Genomic DNA, 22951 nt, shown 5'->3' on the forward strand with positions numbered 1-22951 from the left:
CTTTGCATTCACATCTGAAGTTAAATTTGATGTGTGTAGCAGCCACGTGAGCTAAACCTGAGTGGTCAGGAACAAACATCCAAAGGTTGTGCATTTAATGTTAAAAAGTTGTAATTGGAGCATTTGTTTTTTGAACTTAGTAGAAATCCAGTAAGTTTCAGAAGCTTTTGAAGAACTAAACAGAAAGGTAAGACAGATTCTTTGCATGATCCAAAACTAAAGAAAATTTTTCTTTTTTTGCACTTACCCAGTTGCACCTTAGTTTCTGGAATTCATTAATTCCTTTTCAACAATTTTCTGGACTTGTAAGATTTTAGTTTGATACCATGTAGTATTTGAATTAAGTTACAGAATCATTGAATCACAGAATGGACTTGGGAGGGATCTTGAAGCTCATCCAGTTCCAACCCCCTGCCATGGGCAGGGACACCTTCCACTATCCCAGGTTGCTCCAAGCCCCATCCAACCTGAACACTTCCAGGGATGGGGCAGCCCCAGCTTCTCTGGGCAGCTTGTGCCAGGGCCTCACCACCCTCACAGAGAAGAATTTTTAGAGCCACGTATTCTTTCTTAAAATGGAATTATGTTTTCTTTTAATTTAGCATGTACCTTCTTGATATTGCATGGAATTAAATCTGGCTCCAGAAAGAGCCCAGGTAGGACTTGTTTTTCTAGCACAGCAGCTGCTCTTAATAAGTGAGAAAACTTTGCACCTTTCCAATGATTTAAAAAGCTGGTGGAGGTTTTTAAAGCAATGTTATCTTCCTGTGGAAGTCTGATTGTGACCCTTTTGGTCAGCAGCACTGACTTCTATTTGGTTTTGATGTTCTTTACTGGTTTTAGTGTACCAAGGTCAGAAGTGGGCATTGAATTCTTGCTTTCTGGACCACCATCTGTCTGCAGAGTAGAGCAGTGGAAACAGCAGTTTCCACTGTAAATGATCCCTGTAAATGGTCTGTCTTGGTAGAAGAGTTTTTTAGGAGTTTGGAAACATCAAGTGGCTTTTCCAAAAGCTGTGTGATCCGAAAGCTTTGTTCTTGTGCTCACAGAGCTGTTTGTTTCCTTCCTGTGCTTACAATTAACAAATACGAAATTTAAAATGGTAAATTCTAGAAGGTAGAGTGTCCTTCAAGCAAATGGTTTTTGAGAAGATTGTGTGTTGACTTCGAGGCTGCTGTGACACGGAGCAGCTGATGGGGAACTGAGAGCTCATGTTATTGATCTGAAACTTGTGCCTCCATGAACTTTTCATGGGAAACTTTGCTTAAGATCAGCCTGTGGTGGGGCAAAGGCTCAGTTCTCTAGGCAGTAAATCAGAGAGTAGAGCAGACAGGATGATCAGAATAGTTGGTTTGAAAAAATTGTCCTTTTTACCTAAATATAATTTTTTTTAATTGCATTAAAATAAGAATGTGATTATGCCTGACCTCTAATATCTGCATTTCTAAACATATTTTTATTAGAACTTGCAGGAATCCTGGGAGAAGGCAGGCTACTTCTTTGATCTTCCGGATTTCTTGTCTTGGAAAGCCACAGGTGTCACTGCAAGGTATGTTAATTATAACAATATGATTTGGTCATCCTCATCTGTTTTCTTCTGTATGTTCTGCTTTAATTCATTGTGACTGGACATGCTGTTATGTACATCTGTCTGTAATTGAGTCTGCCCCAAAACATCTTGAACCTATCTCCTGCTTCCATGTGCATTCCTGAGCACAGTTGTTCCTGGGAGCAGTGTAGTTAACAGATACAGTTTGTTGCTACAAATGTCAGTTAATTGGTCTTGTGATCCATTTTGGAACAGAAATGTGATTGCTCTAGTTCCTGTGAAATACACTTTTAATAATTCTCTGAAATCTGGGGGTTTTTACAAGTTTATTGACTTCAGGGAGAACTGGAAAGAAACACTTCTTTGCCATGTGGGAGGGATCTGTTAAAATCTTGTTTACAGTGGTCACTTCACTGTAAAACACAGCAGCTGTACTGCTCCTCAAAAGCATCCTGGAATACCTCCTGAGCAGTTCAACAAAATCCTCTGAGAGAACCCCTGAAAAATCTGCATTGAAGTCACCAGCACAAGTGAAGTGTATTTGCAGATAAACAACTCCTTGTGAAAAGTGAGGGATAGTATTATTTATGGACTTACATGACCAGCTGCAGTTCACAGTTATTTTCATTGCAGTTTGTGGAACTGAATCTGCAAAATGTAGTCTCAGATGAAAACTGATCACAGGGTAGTTTTGGTCTATCTGGAAATGAAGATACCTTTGCATCAGACAGAGTTTTTTGAGTTATTTGAGTGCTCTATTTCTCCCTAGTTAGTCTTTATGACTGACAGCTTTTGTTATAGTGTTATATATTATATATTCCCTGCATTATAGAGGAGGGAAATGCTGTGTTTGACTTAAAAGAAAAACAGAGTTGCTAGATGGTAATTGATAGATAGTATCTCAGTTCTTCCTTTGGATTTTCAGTCAGATTTTGCAGTATAACTATGAATTATGTAACAGAAGAACAACTCCCACCCCACAGATCTTGCAATCTAAGCAGTCCTGTCACCTGGCCCAACTCTTCCTTCAACAGGATAAATCCCAGGTCCCAGATGATATTCCATGCAGGATCTGCAACTCGTGAAAGTACTCAAGACTTGGATTTAGAATTAGAACCCTTTAGTCAGGGCATTAGATGGAGAACGGTCTGAAAAGGGAGGGTACAGGGGTACTGGTGGCTCCCTGGTCCTGCCTGGCTTTGGCTTTGTGCTCTTGGCTGCAGCTTCCTGGAGTTGAAGCAGAGAACCTCTCCTAAAAACAAAAACTGTTGCAGAAGATTATACTCAAAAGTGGAGATGCCTGAATTTAGGCTGGCAAATTCATTCCCTTAGCAATGACAATTTTATTTTTCAAAAACATTTTGATTCTATTGATGAATGTTGGGAAAAGACTTTCTGGACCGAGTCCTCCCCCACCTTTGGTTGAGAGTCTTCTATTTTGAATAAAATAGTTCTTTGTAGTGCCTCCTTTGCTAGCTTAATGTTAAGCCCATTAACATTAAAATTAAGCCCATTGTTTTGGCTCTAGTGGAATGTCTTATAGGGTAGCAAAGCAGGAAGAAAAAGATAGGAAAATAAGGACAAGAAATGTTTTGCTGGAATCAAACCTAATTTTTTCCCCCTTTCTCTCTTTCCCCCGTGCACACCTGTTTTTTGGGAATTTCCTTGTAGTTTGGTAAAGTAAAGTAATTTGCCCTGCATATGCTCATAATACAAGGGAATTGTGAATTTGTCAACTATAAGATTCTTCCCACCTTTTCTCCCTTTGAGCACAAAGGAGCCTATTCACAGGGCAAGACACAGTGTTACTCACTCTGAATCATGCAGAACTTGGCCCTGATAAAAGACAGATTTATTTTTTTAAAAATTTGTTTTGGTGATGGGGATTTTACCAAAATAAATGCAATTCCAAAGGCACTTTTATGGGAAAGACCTTGCTTCTTTAAAATTTTAAGGGGCTCTCTAGAACATTTTGTGTGTGTTTGACATTTAAAAACTGTGTGTAGTCTTTTTGCTTTAGTGAGGTCGCTCAGAGCAGAACGTTGTGTGTGAGATGTGAATGGGACGTGTTTGAAAAGCAGTTCTTGATGTGTATTTCTGAGTATGAAATCCTTTCTCTTTCCCCTTTAATTTTGCTGGCCTGAATTGCCTTGTTGCCAAGGTTTTTTCCAGTGGAACTATAATAAAAACAGTAAAGACCTTTTACCTCCAAGCTGGAGATTCAAATGTATTCTGACATTTTTTTACCTACTGACTTTGAAATTGCTCTGTGTCTCACTGAACAACACCCACCCATCACTTACAGAGGATAAGTTCCAAATTGTTGATTCCCATTGTTCTTGGAAGACTGTTGCCTGTAATATTTCATATTGAAAATAGTTCTTTTTTATTGTTTCTCCTTGATGAAAGACCATTGAGTTTTTCTGAATGATCCTGACTATTATGCATTGAAAATGTTACTGACAGCTCTTTAGTTAACAAATTTAAAACTTTGGAACTTCCCAGCTTCTGCCCCCCAAGGTTGCAACAATGAAGTGTTGGTTTTGCCACTTGAACACTCAGTTGTGTTCTCTCAGAAATGCTGTGGTGGAGAGGAAGAGCTGTTCTGTCACAGACACGTTAGAAGTGCTTTGCAGAGGCTCAGCACTTCGACTTGTGGTGAGTGTGACTCACTGCTCCCCCTCCCACCATCTACAACCTCTGATAACTTTTTCTTTATATGGTGTTTTGGGTACAGCTATCTTAATAAAATCTAAACACTTATCTAGTTACAGGCTACTGTGTTATGGATGGAGAATCCAGAGATGTACATCTGTAATTTCAGTGTACTTCTGAGGTCTCGTGAGGGATTCCACTGCAAATAAGAATATGGCTGAGCTGTTCAACTGGGTGGAATTCACACACAGATTTCTCAAAGGTCATGTGTATAGACCCAGCATTCTGCTTCAGGGTCACTTCCAGTCATGAGCAACTCACAGGAAAATGAGCAGGTCTCTCCTGCATTTAAGATGAACTGTAACTAATGAGAGATTAAACCTGTGAAGGAGGATTTGGAAGCATAGGGGAAAATGTCAGGCTGACATTATCGAGATAGAGAGTGTCCAACATCGTGCTGCAAGCCACCTCCCAAAATTACCAAAAAAAGTTGGAATAAAATGAATATTTGTGCAGATTTTTTTTCCATATTATTATCCCCTAGATATGTTAATATTTAGGGGAAAGTAATGTATTACCTAGGAGAGACTTCATCTCTTATAGGGATGTTGATGCAAATAATTTTCCTGTGGAAATAATTGTCCAGTCAGTCTTCAGCTGCTTGCCATCATGACAGGGAAAAGGGTGGAACAGATGTTTTGTATACTTTGGAGGAACTTTTCTAAATTATCTCCTTCCAACAGATCTCAGGATCATGAGTTTCTCCAGAGAAAATCAGTTTTATAGGAAAGAAATTCATGCTGTTACAGTAATTACAGACTGCAAAGTGAAGGAGAAATGGTTGTAGTTGATTAAAAGCATTTCTGGGAACCACGTAACCAATATTAGTCTGTATCTCTGTGAGAGGGGGTGATATCTTCTTAATACACAGTGTATTTTCAACAGGAAGATCCCTTGACTAATTGTTTTCTTTCATTTATGAGTTCCTTGGCTTGAGCACATTTAAATAGCTGACTCTTTATGTTAAGCAGTGATTGAGTCCTCAGAGTTTATTTGTCACCCGTTTCCAGTTGCTTATCATTAGGGCTTGAGATGGCTCTGTTGCACTGATGGACTCCTTGGATATTTCTGGGGTTGATGCAGAGTCTGCTGGGATCAATAGCAGAGATTGGTCCCTTGCTGAATCGCAGCGATGGAAGTTTTTAGTGAAACATTAAGCTGGGAAGGTGCTCTTGAATCCAAGAATCTGGATTCAGGTCTCTGCTCTGTTATATCCCCTGTGTGATTGTAGAAGTGAATTAAATCTGCATCTTCAGAGGTGTTTGGGCAGCTGAACACATTTGGGGATTTCATTCTTGTTCATCCCTGTATTTGCTCTTCAGCTGTTAAATTGACATATCCACACACTCTTAGGAGGTTTCTTGCTTTTACCGCTGTGAGGTGAAATCGCTGTGTCAGTGGAGACCTCACCAAATGTTTTATCCAGATAGGCTGGAAACTCTGAAAAGGGACAGAGTTTGGAAGAGGAGCTTATGTTTAGAGGTGCAGTTGAAAAAACAAACTGGTGTGAGTTAAATGATTATCTGAAGGATGTCTGTGTCTTTTTAAAGGATTGGGCAATCCCTGCAGTGAGACGTGGTAACTGGACCAGTGGAGACACCCATTTTGGGGCCAGCTGCCCTTCCCTTCCTTCCCAGCCTTGCCATGACTAATGTATACCCTTTGGCTGGGCCCTGGAGTTTGGCTTCTTGTTTATATTTTGTGCCTACTTCGAAAGATGGCTGGTTTAAAAATCAGGCCTCTCAGTGGAAAGAAAGGGCCAAGGGAATATTTCAGAAGGCTGTTGTGATTAGTGCTGAGCCCATGTGGCAGTGACAGTATCCTGAGCTGCACTCGGGGGTTGTGTCCTGTTTATGAAATGAAACCCAAAGCTTCAGACTTGCAGACTTGTTTGGAAAAGTCTCTGGAGAAGGGAGAACTATCTTGAAGGGCTGGTTGGGAGGGGGGGAATGGTGTTTTTGTGGATTGGACAAACAAAGTACCATGGATTTCTTGTCATGGAGCCAAGAGCAAGTGTCCCTGTGATGGTATCTTTGCCAAATGAGAGAATTCTTCTGCTGTTGGGCTTTTAATAAATTCAAAACATGTTCTTTAGAGACTGGTGACACATAGGCTGATCCAGAAAATAGGAAATGTGTAGCTGGAAAAGTTATCAGGATTGTGAAGGGCAGGTGCAATGTGGGCCATTACCGTTAGATTTTTTTTTTTTAATTTAAAAATGATCTGTCCTTGAGTATACAGAGTAACCTGAAAAAGTTCTGTGTGCTAAAGAAGAAAACTGTTAGCAGGTCTCGTTAACCTTAGCCAGGAAGCACACAGGCAAACAGGAAGCTTTAGCTATTGTTATTGTACAAGTGCCCTTTACAAAATATTAGCAAAGGAGCTTAATGTGTTTTCCACAAGAATGGAAGCCCTTCATAGTATCTCACTGTGCAGAAAAACTGCATTGTCCCTTTCCAGCAGCTTTGGACATACATTGAGACCTTGCATTGCAGAGGCTTGCATTGAGATCTTCAAATATTTACTACTTTGATTATTTTTTTAAGATGTTAGGATTGTTAATTAGCTGTGGCAGTATCTAGCCCTTTGTTTTCTATTGTATTCATTTGCTGCTGAAAAGAAAAAAAAGCCAGCTAGGTCAGTATAGAAGGGATTGGGGCAGGCAGTGGATGTATTCCTGGCAGCGTTCCACAGAGACAGTGAACTCTGAGCCAACCATGAAGTCATCGTGAACTCAGGGAGTCTCACTAATCCAAGGCAATGTGTCTTAATTTGACAAAGCAAAGGCTGCTTGATAAGCCAGCCCAGCTAGAAATACTGTCACAGGGGGTGTTTGTTAAACTGAGATTGTGGACGAGAAACGTGCTGATATGAAAGGAATCACCTTGTTTTCAGGTCCTTACTCCCCCAAGCCCAAAGGCAGCTTGGCTCCCTTCTCCCCTGTGGTTCGGGCTGTGCAGTGGCTTGATGTGAAATTTGAGAAACATATGTAGTTTTCTATTTCAGGAAAATGATCTCAGGGATTGAATGTGTGTTTTGTTGGCTGTTAAGCTCTGATCTTGCCTAGTGTGGTAGTTTGAGAGTGTGTGTGTATGTGAGTGTGTGTATGTGTCTCTGTGATGGTTAAAATGTTCTCCATCACTTCAAAAAATAATAATTAAAAAAAAAAAATCAGAGTTCATATATTCATTTTTAAGGGTCTTATTTCTTTAGTCTCAAAAGGCAACATCCTACATCTTAAGAAGCCTCTTAAATAAATCTACGATGTGCATCAGAAAATATGTTTTATTTTTGCGTGGTGATAATGAACATTTACTTGAGCTGATGAGTGGTGCACAGTTTTCCATTGAAGCAAAAAAGCTGTGTTTAAACATCCCTTTCATTGTTGATCCTGTGCAGAAGCAGTATAGATACGTATGAACACTGTAATTATTAACTTCCCTGAGGTTCAGATGATTATCTTCACTTAATAAAGTTTGTGAAGAGATGGCTGGGAGTCTCTGAGATCCGTCTTTTTGGGATCCTGACTAATGGTGGCACTGGATAACTGTGCTTCACTGGGGCTGGGAGAGAGTATTGAAGGAGGTTGTGGTGTTATGGCCTTAAATTCTGAGGAAAGACAAGACAGGAACCGCAGAGGAGTTTGTTGTCTTTTGGTTCTCTTCATCTCATTTTTTATAATCATCTTCAGATACAGGCTGAATGTTCAGGGTGTTTCTTTTGCATCAGCTCCTGTGAACACCGTCAGGGATGAGACCCTCGTGGTACAGGGGGTGTAATGAACGATCTGTCATCTCCTTTGAACTCTTTTTATGTGAAACCCCATGGAAAGCCCCACGCAAAGCCCCTGCCCCTTGTGGGATCGGGTCTCTGTTCAGCCAGAGCTGTGTAACAATTGCTTCCTTGCATAAATTTGAACCAGATAAGAAAATAGCCATGTTTATGAACTCCTGGGTCATTTGCAGCCCTGGCAGTGTTTCAGTGTGCACATATATAATGCATGTATTCACAGTAAATTCTTAAAAACCACCCCCCTGAAAACAATAACATTCCAGGAGTGTTCTCATCCAGGGAAGGAAAAGAAAGCTATGTAGCATGAAGTCTGTGCATTGCATGTGTACATACAGTACTTAGAAGTATTTAAACTCACAGAAATTTATTATTCCATAAGGAGCTCTTTCATCTTGTCTTTAAAAAAAAAAATAAATCCAAACCTTTACTCTTCTGGAATATCTTGCATATGAAAGTGTTAACAAATTCAGGCTTTAAATGCTGCTCTTAAGTAAGAAAGTAGCATTATTATTTTATAGCTGGGAAAAGAGCCGTATAATTTGAAGGGTAACATTCTTCTAAGTGTTTAGCTGGGCATCCAGCTTTCTGTCTGCCTTGCAGTGAGAATTAGGTGTCGTATTCCATGGACATTTTCACAGATCACACTATAAATTATTTATTCAGGACCAGTTCTTCCTGCAGACTTCCCAAACAAATGCTTTTCACCACTGGAGTGTTCCTCCTCTCCCTTTCACTGTAATACATGGCTGTAGCAACAGTCTTGGCCTGGAAGGCAGTTTACCTACAGATTTGCTTTATTTTTGTTGGCTGACTCTCTCAATCTGCTTAATGTGAGTAACTTTCCCTGGAAATTCTCAGCATGCTTTAGGATGACACTGATGGTGTCAGGGTTGATTTACATTATCTCTTTAAAGAGCATTAGCTTGCCTAGGACTTTTTCTTTTATTTGTTTTAGCATTCATGTTCTCCAGAGAGGAGCCTTTTAACTGTGAAATGTAAATAACCTGACAAGGAAGACTTCAAAAGCAAATGATTCTTTGTCCGTGGCAGTGATACCAAGCTTGCCAACTCTGTAACCTTTAAAACAGAGCACTTTTATGCTTGACCTGTCATCTGCCTATAAAAATAATCTTAGATCAATGATACAGTGCTTTCAAGAATGTGTCTGAAGAAAGCAGACACTTCTATGTATGTGTTCTGTCATTTCTCCATTGTGATGGACCATCTGCTGCTTCAGCTCTCAGGGAGATCTGGGTATTGATTTGGTGTCAGTGTCTGGCGTGCTCTGAGGTGGGGAACACTTTCACTGCAGTTTGCAAATTGGTGTTGCCAGATAGCGAGCCTGATATTATATAAATATATGTGTTTTGTGAAATCACCAAGGGTTTGTTTTTGCCTTCCCCGTTCTTTCTTCCAGTGCCATTCCATTAAGCTGTTCATTAGATGAAAGGTTGTAATTCAGTCTTCAGTGGATGAAACGTGTATGTACTTATGGAATCAAAGACATTCCAAGAAAGGTTGTTTATTTTCTTACTACCTTCTTTAATTAGATGTCAGTGGTGGGATTCTGACTGACTGCCTTCAGAGAAGCAGATGAAGCAGCAATGATTGCAGTGGGATCCAGCAGAGATGACTGAAGTTATGCTTCTTGGTTGTCAGACCCTGCATGCACAGGAAACTTAATTCTCCTGTGGACAGGAGAGTTGGAATTTCAGATTCCACCATGGCCAGTAGTTTAATTTTAAAGCAAAGGGGAAGTTCTGTATTTTATATTTTACTCTTACGTAACTTCAGATAATATTTTTTCAGTTATATTTCTTTTTGGTTCAAATTGCTCACACTCAGCTTTAAACTGCCCCTGGAGCTGCTAACCTAAGTTAAAGCCTGTGTTTGTCCACTTTATTTTAGTTCAGTTTCTCTATCTCAAACTTGCCAGCCTGAGCTGTGAGCCTGCTGGTGTTCTGCAGAATGGATGCATCCTTGGACTTCCCTGAGTGGGGATTGGAAACCACAAGCATTCCTGTGAGAGCCTGTCCCAGTGTTCCCAGCAGGCTGCTCAGCAGCTCAGAGCCCCTGAGCTGGGGCTTTCCTGAAGTCACTCCCAGGATCCATGTGCTAGTGTTAGAGTAGAAGAGAATTCGTGGAGGGTGACCAAGCAATTGTACCCATGCACAAGGAATTTCTGTCAAAGTGGGAAAGAAAGTGGGAAAGCCCTTCATGCTGCAGAAGGTGATTGGGAAAAATTTGAGGATGTGCAAAGATATGCTTGTTATATCCAAAACCCTCCCCACCCCCAAATCCCAGTTGCATTTATCCGTATGGAGTACCCATGTTTGGGATGAGGGAAGTAACTTCAGCTTTCACTCACTGTAGCTTTAAACTTAGAGCTTTGAAACTACTTAGATCCTCTCCTTCCAACCTCATTTTCCGAGGTGGGCTCTTCCTTCTGAGGGCTGAGACTGGATCTGCACACTGAAGTGTTTACATCTGTAATTAAAAGTGATGAGAAGGGGTGAACATGCCACAAAATACACAGAAAACTACTTTCCTGTGGTTTCCATCTTCTGAGATTGCCTCTGCGAAACTGTACTTGGGAGTTGTGTCATTGTATATAAAATACCTCTTACAGACTCTTTTGAGAAAAAGAAATGTCATGATGTAAGTTTACTTTCAGGAAAGAAATTGAGTGTACTTCCCGTCTTACTGGAAAAAGTAGATGTGGTGGTGTCCTTAGTTCCTTGTACATGGCATCTGTACGTGAGGGTAATGATCACAGAGCTTTTGTCTCCCTATAAAGAAGGGAAAATGGTGGATGATACACTGTTGACACTTGTTCTTCATATTCATCCCATCCTGTGCTGTTCTTGCCCTCACCTTTCACCCCCAAGCTCTGTGGGCACATGTGCAGTCTGGGTTGAGTCTCCTTCCCAAGTGGTGTTTTTCATGTGTCCTGTTTTTCATGTGTTCAGTGCTGCCCATGATATGTATCTATACACATATATATATAATTTGTGCATCACAAAGACAAATTAAAGTTCTTTAGTGTTCTCCATTCCTCAGTAGCACCAGGTATGGATATACCAGGGGACTTCTCTGCAGGGATCCCGGTTTGTTTAAGACTTTCTGGGTTTGTATATTTTGTCCTGTAGCAGCTCTTCATTTTGTGTATAAGGACAGTTCATAAACAGATGTTGAATCTCAACATGGTGCCTGCTATTTCCTGCTATTTCTGACCTGCCTGTAACAACACAGACAATCCTTATTTACACCAGTTAGCTCCACTGGTAAGTTATTCAAGGAAATTTCCTGTTAACTCTTTCAGCTGTCTCTTTAAATGTGGAACAAGGGAAACAGGCCTACTAAAATGTTAAGAGATTTCTGATTGCCTAGCCTATCAAGAGACATATTAATTAATTAATTAAAGTAGGTGCTCATTTGCTTTGGCACAAACAGAGAAAGGAGGTAAAGTATGAAGAATGATGTCCAAAATGACATAGCACAAATTAACCTTGTGACTATGGTACTGTGCTGATGGAAATCACTTCAGGCTGATTAAGGCTTCAGCCACTATCTCATTTGCATATTGGTTTATCTGTAAGGGCCTCTATTTGTATTTGTGCATAAAATAGGGAATACAGTTTGGCCTCATTAAGTTTGAGACTCTGCTTGGAGGAATATTGCTCAAGAAAACCACATCAGGACAAGCTTTTGAGAATGCAGACTGGTTTAGAGAAAGCGTTTTAATATATTGAAGCCTCAAGCCATCTACCTCTGCTCCTGAGAGCTCTACCTGAAAACTTCCAGGACTGAATAATTTAAGGTTTGGGGTTTTTTTTTATTCTTTCTGTAAGAAATACTAGTCTGATGTTTTATTTTCTTAAAGTCTGAACTCCACATAACTTTTTTTCAGAACTGTTTATCCTCACTCCAGACATGAACCTTGGAAAGGTGGCAGAAAAAACAAACAGCTGCTGTGTTTTTGGGCAGTCTGCATTCCTTTAAACTCTCTGAGATCAGACTTGTGCTGAGATTTTCAAATTATTTGTCCTAGGGCTTAAACACTTTCACTCCTGCTTAAAAGTCAGTGAGTTTGCCATACTGGTGCTTGTGAGAGCTGTCATGCAGAGCCTTAATGATTCAAGAACTATGAATATATGATGTGTAGTTAGGACTTTTTATTATTGTTTCATTCAAACTTCACCTGCCTCCCTAATCATCTTTCCATTTTTGGACTGCAGTCCTTTTTTTAAATTAAGTGCATTGCCTAAAATATTCTAGGAAACTTTGTTTTCATTTTGGTTTGGGAGTAAATTTGATACATATAAAAATGTTATTAATGGACCAAGGTGGAGGTAATATAAAAGACTGTCACATTCCCAAGGCCCAGAGTCAGAAATTATCTTCTTAAGCTTGGGTTTCCTTCACAAGTGGGAGATGCCAGAAGAGCCATCAGTCCTATGGCAGCATTTTGTGCTCTCTTCATGAGGTCTCCAAAAAATGTTCTATGGAGCTGGATGTAAGAGGAGGAAGACTCAGGACAATGCAGGCTTGTGTGGGGAGCTACTGAAAGAGTAATTAGTGGTTGGGGTCTTCCTGTGAGTTTTCCTGCAGGACAGATGTGAAGATGCTGCTATTACTTGTTCCTTATGAGTAGCTGAAATCCCAAACATGTCTTGCAGTTCCTTCCCAATTTGTGGAACTTTGCTGGGTGAAGAGATTGGCTGTACCAGATCACTGTGTTTGTGATATGGGTTAAATGCATTGGGCAGGACGTTGAGCCCAAAAGTGTGTTTACTAGCAACTGGAATGGAAAACAAAGCAGTCACTGCAGTTCTGAAGGGCTTTTCAGTTACCCAGGCTCATTCTTTTCTTTGGGCCCTTTTCCAGCAAAGCACTTAAGGCACGTGCTCAAAGTTAAAGCCTGTGCTTAAGTGCTTTGCTGGTCTGGGTCCTTTCTTTGCTGTCCAGGCATGTTGGTATGAACAGGCTGTTGGTTGTAGGAGAGTTTGGGGAACTGTCCTTCTTACACTGCTCATTTTCCTTTTCTGAACTTCTTGGCTACTTATGGCCTCGAAAAGACAGTGTGTCATTTCAGTGTGACACTGATATCAATTTGCAAACCGTCTGTAGGTTATTGGTTGAAATTAATTTGCACTGATTAGGAAGAAACTCTGTATATGGAAAAATCAAGGTCAGTCCACCCAGAGAAGTTTTCATGTGATATCTTTCTCCAGCTGAGTAACATGACTGGCAGCACTTGTCATATAATAAAAGCATCTTCAAACAGTTCAGGTACTGTGAATTTAGCCCATGGTGTGACACGTTATTCCTTCTTCCAGAAAATTCTCTTTGATGTAACTGCTGCCTTTTAGATGACACTTTTTATTTTTTGATCTAGATGTAGATTGATTTATTTATGGTTTTAATTTCTGCACTGCAGAGTTGCATATGTCTGATTCCTGCAGGACTGCTGTCCCTCCTCATCATTCCCCTAACATCCATGGCAAGTCAGGACAGGAGAATTTGGTTAAATTTAGTCCCTGGGAATTCTCTTTGTATTCTTGCAGCAGTGAAAATTGGCCTTTCACCTCTTAGGACACCAGGGAGTTAATTTCTTCATGCTTTTCTTTGTCAAGGTGGAAACCACTTTGCACCAGTGAAAATGGCAGAATGTACAGCCTGGTATTGCTGACCTGACTGTGGAGGGAGCAAGCACCATCTGTATGGAATAAGTCAAACACAATCCTGCAGTTGCTTATCCAAACAAGGGACTTCCATAAATGCTCCTGCTGACGTCAGAGACACTGTTGGTTTAGGTCAAGTTACTCACACCTAAGTCTTTGTAGGACCAAGCTCATAGATAAATAGCAGTTTGCAAAATTGTATTTATATGTTTGGTTCTTAATTTCTCTTATATAAAAATGTACAGCGTCTCTATGAACAGTGATCTTTTTAATTCCCTCATTTAGTTTGGTAAAGCACACAAATATGGAAATTCTTGTGCTTTTTTTCCTCATTAAAAAGCTATAAACCATAAAAGAGGGAATAAAGCATTCTCTTTTTTTCAGGCCTCTAACACAGGGATTTTGAATTGACTTTTATTCCATTCTCCTCTGTGCTTGCAGCATTTGTGAGTGTATTTTCTGCAAGTATTACAGTATAATTGAAGTCCCAAGAAAGGGAAAGACAAATATTTTGGTGTTGTTAGAGCTACATGAAAGGGTTCATTAGAGTTTAGAGCAGTGGTGAACTCCACCCTGCTGGTTCAACCGTCACCCTTCTCGGTGCTGGGGTAAGGCAAGCTCAGGCAGTGCCTGGGAGGGTGAGCTCTGGCTCTGAGAGAGCTGTGGATGTGCATTCCCAGGTGAAGTTGTTGTTAACATTTAAATGAGTGTAAAACCCACTGCTGTCCACCTTCCTTGTGTAACAGGCTAAAGCATCTGAAACGAGAAAAGCAACATCCTTCTTTCGCTCTTCCAAGAACCCGTGGGTTGATTTGTTTGGTTGTTAGAACAAGTCAAAGTGAAGTTTATTTTGTCCAGTCCCTCCTGTTTTACAGTGGCAGCAGTAATGGTTTCAGAGGAAATAAAAGGAGAGAGGAATCCTAGAATTGAGAACATGTGAGCATCCTTCTGGGGACACTGCTTTCAAATCATGCTCAGTTAATGAGCATTTATGTTCCTGTGTATTATTTCTCTCTATTATTGACTGAAAGCAGTCTAGATATCCATGTAATGTAGCCTCCTTTTTGTTTTTCTTTTCTTTTGTCCCAGAAATACCCTTTTTCAATTGCAGAATGATTGCTTGTTTTGTTTGAATGCCTTTATTGCTGTATTCTGAGGAATAATGACAGCTGATTTATCTACTCTATAGCCTCCCTTATTTTCTGTATTGCTCTACTGATGTAAATAAGCTGAAATGTTTTTTCATTCTTACTTTATGGAAATTTATGTATGCTTTTACTCACTTGTTACCATTTTCAGAACTCTTTGTGGTTCTACTTTGTGGGGGTTTTCTTTGTTTGGTTTGTGAAATCCCACAGCTATCCAAATAATACTGTTGATATCTTTGCTTTTTGAGATTTGCTCAAAAATTTACCCTCTTTTTTTGCATGAATACAATTACAAAGGGCAATGCAAAGCATTATTATTATAATTAATTAAAGATACTCCAGAAATAGATACACTGCTACTGTAATTTAAAGAATTAAATTACAGGCATGCAGTACATGTATGATGTATCTGAAACAAGCCATCTTGCTTTTGCTGTGATTTAAATGACTTACCTTAAAATCTAACAAAACATATTTTCAGAAATAAATACTAATGACTAAATTTTGACTGAATAGATCTAGTATTTAGGAATGAGTTATGATTTTAAGAGTTGTCATTGACTGAACTGATTTTTGTGACAGGAGGTAGCAACAGACCTTGTTGCCTGTTTAGGAGTCTCTGATGTGCATCTCGACTCAGGTGCACATGGCAGCTGTATTCTGTCATCCAGACTGGAGTAAGACTTCAAGGTGGCTTCCCTGAATGAAAAAACAGGGGCTCAACACTGGAGTTCAGCATGTGAAATGGGATCAGCCTCCATCAAAATGTAGTTATTAAAACTTTCTTTTATTGCAGTACTCTTGGCAATTTCCCTGCTTCTGTTCTGGTTTCACTTAGGCTTTGTCTGGCCACAAGTGCACGACAGCCGAGGTTCCAGCACAGCCTGACTAAGCTGGTAACAACTCCCATTAACCCACTGACTGTTCTTCAGAACTTCTTACTCACACGTGTTCACGTACTGTGCTAAACTAGACTATCAGCAGTGCTGATGTTGGGAATATGTACATTATTTACTCATGAATTAGTAAAATGTGCCTTTATAGTGGACTTGTGAAGAGATGTCTGGACTAACAGTTCTCTCTCTCAGAATATCACTGTGAGAGTTGTAAGGGTGTGGTTTTTCACACCCCTCTAATTCCACTCAGTGACATGAAGACAGCAGAAACCACATCATGAAGTGTAGCACTGATCATGTGGAGATTTGCTTCATTGCTCTGTGTCTGGAGTGTCACTGTGCACGTGGCGCTGGCCAGGCATTGCCCTCAGCATCTGCCACACTTCCTAAACCACTGCAAGAGCCCACAGAACTTCCTAAGTCTTTGTGCTCCCTGAACAGGGATGTTGGTTGTACATGTCCCATGTTTAGTGCTCACCCTCTGGAAGGATACACGGTCGTGGAGCCAATAACTGCCATCTTCCCACAGCCTGCCCATGGAATAACCATGCCTGTATGTAACATATATCTCGGTATAACACAGATGGGAGGGTACATGTGGCTGGGGCACCCACTGGTGCTGACAGACGTGTTGGGTGATGCACATCTGGGTGTGCTGGGAGACACTGATGCTGCTGAAGGGAATAATCTCACGCTATCAAAAGCCACACCATGGTGAGGAAACCATGACCCAACTTCCTTTTGCTTAAGCCTTTGCTTAATCTCTTCACTAACTTCATTGAGTGTTTGGTGAAGCCTTGACTGTGGTGAATTTGCTCAAGCTTTTCCTTCCAGAGGAAGCTGTACACTGGCTCTGTGTGCTGATATTTTCAGTTTTAATCGTGTCATATTTTTAACTGCCTGAAGAAGGTAACAGGAGAAAATATGTTTTTTAAATACAGGCTCTTAATTGAAATAAATATTTGACTTCCTATTGCAAAGTGGTTTGCTTGAAATACTGAGCTTGAAAGATATATATTTTTGTGCTGAAATGGAGCTGAAAGGTTGCTGATGTTGCAGAGTGGCAGGAGGTGGGTCCCGAGGCTGCGGGACTGCAGCGATGTCATAAATGGGCTCTACTTCTAGTTTTACTTTTCATATCCCTTGCCAGTTTTGGATGATTATTTTTTATAACCTCTCCTCTACTTATTATGCTTTTAAAACTTAATGCAGTGATTGCTTTAAACTGTGATTCAGTTTTACATATGTGCACACGTCTTGTTCCTCTCCTATTTAAAAATTTAGACTGAAGTTGTCCATAGAAAGATTTTTAACCTGTTTGGCATCACATTTTCTGAATGGTGTCTTCGTACCTGGGTCTGTCTCTAGTGTGAGTCTTTGCAGTTCAAGATTCAGTTCAGGGGTCTGAATGATGTTTACTCTTTGACCCTTGGCCAAATCCCTCAATTTTTTTTGCCTCTGTTTGCCATCTTTTAAGGAAATGGATTAATATTTCCAATCCCACATGCTATGTCTGATTTGTCTAGACAATACATTTTTTTGTCTAGGACTGTGTCTCATTATGACTTTTTCAACAATGCCGAAGACAATGGACTTGAATCTTGGTTGGGTGTCTGTAATATAACACAGAATGATGTGAATAAAAAAACTAAGCAGTCTGCTGACTGTTTGCTTCTCTTTGCCTCATGACATGGTGAGGCATATGTGGGTGGATAAAATACTCTTATTTTGTACTTTCTGGTCCAACTCAACGTGTTTAACTAAGAGCATCCCTGGTATGAATCCACTGAAATTATTAGATGCACACAAGGGATTAATCTGACTGGATATGTTGCACTTGAGATGGGTGGTTCCCTTCAGGTTTGGTTACATAACTTCTAGGAAAACTTAATTCAAGGGTCCAAGTATTTCAGTCTTTTGATAGCGTGTTCCTAAAGAGAAACACACTTTTAAAAAGAATTGAACTCTCATACAAGTAGAAGAAACATAATCGCATTGTAGTTAGTGTGATTCACCTTCTGTGTGTGACTTTTTTGATATTTGCAGTGCTTGATGCATTTATTTGTGGTTTTTAAAGGGCAGGTTTAAATAGATTACAGCAAACACAGACAGGCACATTCTCCCAATCCAAAGTAAACCTCTATATGGGTATAAATACATGTGTATGTGTATTTATGAAAAACTAAAACATTCCAGTTTTCTTACAATACTTAATATATCAAATGAACACTTTTACATCTCTGACAAGATGTACAAAAGTTACACATTTAAGGTACCTCATTCAAGACAGCATTTGGATCAAGGGTTGGACTTGGTGGTCTCAGAGGTCTTTTCCAACCTGGTTGCTTCGACGATTCTTTAATTTTCTTTCTGTTGTTCCTTAGAGTCTGAGTGTCCCAACAGTCTGTCGTTAAGTTTGAGGTTTATCTAATAAAACATCAGTCTCCTACCTCTCCTGGAATATAAGAAAAATCTACACTCTGTATTTCTCAAAAGACTTCTGTGCCTGCTGTGATGGTAGTTGGAGGTCACTCCTTACTCTGGTTGGGGTGGTCAGAAGGTTGATGCCAGAGTTTAAAGCACTTTGCTCTTTGAAACCTTGTGCTGCTATGTAGGCTTTGAAAATGATCCTATTGTTCTTCTTTTTTTTCCTTCAAAGTGGCATCCAGAGTTTAAATATAACATGGAATCTTGTCAGGGAGTGGCTGTATTCAGAGGAGATTAATTATAGATGTGGGTGTAGAAAATTGCAAATGTGAATTTTATTTTTCATACAATAAAATCTATCCCTTCAAGTAGGCAACAGACTTGCTTAGAAAATGCTGTGATTTAAAGAGCCAACCAAAAACCTCCAAGTGTTATAGCATGAACACCAAATACTAGAGTGTTTAGAAAAAAGTGATTAATACTTTTTCCCCTTTACTTTTCAATTTGCTAATTGAAAGACTTTCTTTCCTGCTCGCTGGTTGTTGCTGAGGGCTGGGAGTGGGACTTCTGCTGTCACACATGGAGGGATGTGCTCAGGAGAGCCCAGAGTCCTGCTTCTACACCCTACAAAAGACCTAAAAACCTTGTCTGATAAATAAGTTTGGAAGTCCTGGTATAATGCCCATGTCTGTTGATCAGAGATTTGATGGATCCCAGTCCCTCAAGGGCTCTGATATAGCTGCTGTTCCCCCAGGGCCTCTCTTTTACCTCCAAGAGTGTGTTACTCTTTCATGGACTGTGCTCTGGCAGGGAGATTTATGGCAGAGGAAGGGAGACCTGCTTTATATTTTTAAATAAAAGCTGTGCCACCAGTCCAGTGAGAATTCTGACTTGCCAGATGTGAGGCCCACAGAGCTGCTGAATACAGGTTCACAGATTTTTAACCCAGAGTTTAGTCTTGTTGGTTGTGAAAGAGGGTTAGGATCTTACAAGTTCACTGAGTCATGAGTATGTGGGAAAAAATGGAGGGAATAATGTATCTCATCAAACAAGTATTTTAAACACAGATTTGAAAGAAAACCTGTAAAGTCTTTACACTAAATGTAGTACTTCAGTAGAATTTTTGCAACAACAACAACAAAGAAAAGGCTTGAAAGGTTTTGGAAAGGTATTATATAGTCAAATATCAGTATCATTGTTGGGTTCAAGTATCCAGCTTGTAGCTCATGAGCTATTCACTGTCACTTACACACAATAAAGAGAAATCTTTTCTATTAAATCCCTTTTTTTTGAAACTGAAGAGCTGTTTTCTGAGATTGGATTTTCCCCATCGTGAGGAAAAAGGGAAAAATCCAAATAATTTATTGAACATTAACTTTTAAAGGTTGAGATCTGGAGTTTAATCCTATTCCACCTGTGAAATATGACAAAATTGCCACTGACCTTAGTGTTAACAAATATTGGCCTTCCATTACATCATTTGTATTTGTATTATTATTTTTTTCTCTGCAGTTTTAGTGAAGATTTCAAAGTGGGGAGAAAGCTTTTCTTTTGCTGTGATATTTAACTTCCTTAAAAAAATCTAAATGGCAGCCAGACTACTTTTAGTTATTTGTGATAAATATAAGTGCTATCCAGAGCATAAGAAGGATGAAGAAGTCTGATTACCGTAATTTCCTTGCTGCCTTTATTGAATAGATTTAAGTCCTCAGACGTGCAAAGACTGAAAGTTGAGGCCTGTGAGTGCAACTGGAATGCGTCTGCTACTTGTCCCAAACAGGCTTCTCCACCTGTCTCCTTTGTTTGGCCTGTTTAATGTTCTGTTAGAAGAAGAAAACCCTTTTCAGGTAAGAGTCATATTGGAGAGCTGTGCTAAGACAATGGGCTTGGGCAGGCTGGAGTTTCACAGGCTTTGGGTCAAAGGCAATAATCATGAAGAGTGGTGTGTTGTAAATATTGGGAACCTGGGATTTGCACAGTTGGGTGGGTGGAACAGCCCCTGACATGTTTTGGTGTGTGCACATGCAATTAAAGAACTGTTGAATGAGTGCAATGAGTAAAACCCAGACTGTGAATGTGAACCAGAGCACACCCAGACTCACTTGGCCCCATGGGTCCAAACCAGTCTGCCTGAGAGCAACTGTAGGAACTGAGTGACAGCAGGTGCAGCTCTTCTCAAACCACCCTGAGCTCAACCCACCTCTCCGAATCCTTTTAAAAACCCCCAGCATGGGCAGCATCTCATACATTTTATACATATCAAGACTGAATGACCAGGTGCCACATTTTTATTCCTATTACTCAGACTTATTCCCTTAGGACAAACTGCCCTCTTCTTCCCTGTTTTCCCCAAAGCAGCCAAATACCCCAAGCAGGCAGAGGCATTGGCATGCCAGGTAAAAATAGCAGTGGGTCCAACAGGTTGGTTCTGTTCCAAAGCTCATTCATTAATGGATATGGCGTTAGCCCTAAAGGAGCAGAGAGTAATTACATGTTTCCTATTGCTCTGTGATAACCTCTGCTGTATTTCAGGCTCTTGCAGCACCAATGCCCAGTTCTGTTCTTGGATGCTGGGACTGTGTGTGCTGGGTATTAATTTTTGTGTCTGGAACATTTTTGTACAAACCACAGTCAGATCTGTGACTGCGTTTGAGCGGGGAATTACTCGTTCTTGTGAAAAGCCTGGAGACTGTGGGGTGCAGAATTTGGGAGGACATTGGCAACTTGGTCCAGATGTCAATATGTGGAGACGTTCACTTAGGCAGAATTTGAATTCAAAATCTGTTTTAAATTTAAAGTTTTGAGAACAAAAGGAAAAACACATTTGATGTTGTGACTGTCACACTCCATTGCTCCTTCTTGCCTTCACAACATCATAAAGCTTTCTTAGCTCTTGATTCTTTGTAGCTTTAAATAAATCTGCCCAACACACCACAGTGTGACTTTATCCTGCTCCACACTGTTCCTTTTGGGTTCTAACTATACCCTGTTCTCACTTTTGTAGGATTTAGTTTTGGTCCAGCCCTCAGCAGGTGCAGCTGGTTTTAGTTCATCACCACTGGACAGTGATCCAGGGAACACATCCTGTGATTAGACTGTTACCTTGTTAATGATACCTGTAAAATTAATTAGGTTCATGAGTTTAAATTCATTTCTGAGCAGTTGGGATGAATGAAGCAGATCCTTTTGCTTTACAATCAAGAGCAAAGCTTGCATTCACTTCAGGGTGGCCCAGACAGGATTCTCTGCCCTTAAAACTGATAACTGATGCATTTTCCAGGCTAACTAGTATTGAACCAACCCTCTGGAATGGAAGGTCATGTAGAAATGCCTTATGGGATCACTTTTCAGGAAGAAACAGTTGCTTTTAATAACTTTTAGTAGGATTTACCTATTACCTTATTCAAAATTAGGATGACTTCCAGAAGACAACTGCAGTTAAGGAGTATCTCACAACTGTATTTTCATAGCAGGTATTCTTCCAGGCTGGACTGAATCTCTGCAGAGTTGGGAGTTGTGTCCATATTTGCTTTATCCTATTTGGAGTGTGGGAGATGGTGTCAGCAAAGAATGGACCAAAGTGTAAAGCCCTGGTGACTCTTCAGAGCTGTGGAGAAATTTTTTGTGACCTTTACCTTTTAGATACATTTTACGCAAATGACTTAGACCACACAGTATTTCCCATTTTCATAAATGTATCTAATTTCCTTCTCTCCAAGAAGTACAAGAGAGTGAGAGATACTACTCTGAAAGGGCAGATAATGTGGGAAGAGCCACAGCTCACCTTGAGCACCGAAGTGACCACAAGTCCAGTTGCCCTGGATCCTTTTGCAGGTTAGTGAGGGTACCTAGTTGCTTACAGACAGCATTTTGGGAATTACCAGTGTGTGTTCAATCCCTACAGATTGAACTGAGTTTTTAAGACTGCTGAGGTTCTGGTCATACAGAACTTCAGCACATCCACAGTCAGTCCTCAGCAAGAGATGTGCATAAACTCAGAGCTGGACAGTGAGAGGAAGGGTTGTGCAAGGTACTGTAATGAACATTTGTGATGAATGTGGCAGGGATTTTCTTTTCTTGAGGCTGTTGGATGCAAGTAGGATCCTATAGTTCTTTGTAGACTGGTATTTGTAAGAAACTCTAAGCATAATCATGTTCCTGTTGAAAATCTGGTTTAAATATAAATTTTCCATGCACAACGGTTGTTGTTTTTTAGTAGGAATATTCTAAGTAAAACTTTTTGTTCTGAACAGAGAAAGGAAAGCTTTCATTTCATTGTATTGGGAATATGCTTGAAGAAAAGAGTCTTTAAATTCATGGTGTTTCAACCTGGCTAAATATGACTTGTGCTACTGAGGGGTTCCACACCACAGCTTCTCAAACCCTGTGCTGGATCAGGCACCTGGGAGAACACTGTTGCCTCAAGGATTGCCTGTTAACTCAGCACCTTTGGACCCATTTGATCCTGATAGTAAAATAAGAGGAACATTTGCTTCTATCCATCTGGTTCATCCAGCTTCAACCAGCACAAGTCTGGTGTTTATGGCCAAATAATTGAGGCAATATTGCCAAATAGTTGGGAAAAATGGGATATACCGCAGTGAATATCACCTCTGTTTCTGTTTAACGTCTGCCCTTCATCTCATAAAATTTGGGAGTTACTGTGAAATATAAAATTTTCTCATAGTTGAGGCTTTCTTTGTAGGTGTAGTGATTTGGTCTTTGCCACAGTCCTTCTGG

The 22951-nt window shown here is 40.1% G+C and overlaps 1 protein-coding gene across 8 annotated transcripts in view; it reads left to right on the forward strand.

Annotated features, from left to right (window-relative positions):
• Nucleotides 1-22951, forward strand: part of HOOK1 (hook microtubule tethering protein 1) — a 170498-nt gene that overhangs the window by 22654 nt on the left and 124893 nt on the right. For 7 of the 8 annotated variants that reach the window (XM_051796452.1, XM_051796463.1, XM_051796404.1 and 4 more), the window contains exon 5: nucleotides 1464-1549. In XM_051796452.1, the coding sequence (XP_051652412.1) occupies nucleotides 1464-1549 (86 nt within the window). Of the gene's footprint in view, nucleotides 1-1463; nucleotides 1550-19937; nucleotides 20059-22951 lie in introns of those variants that run through there. The other variant, XM_051796425.1, reaches the window with a different exon arrangement.

The sequence above is a fragment of the Manacus candei genome, unplaced genomic scaffold, assembly GCF_025592945.1.
Source record: "Manacus candei isolate 608988 ecotype Guabito, Panama unplaced genomic scaffold, ASM2559294v1 h1tg000005l, whole genome shotgun sequence".
Lineage (NCBI taxonomy): Eukaryota > Metazoa > Chordata > Aves > Passeriformes > Pipridae > Manacus > Manacus candei.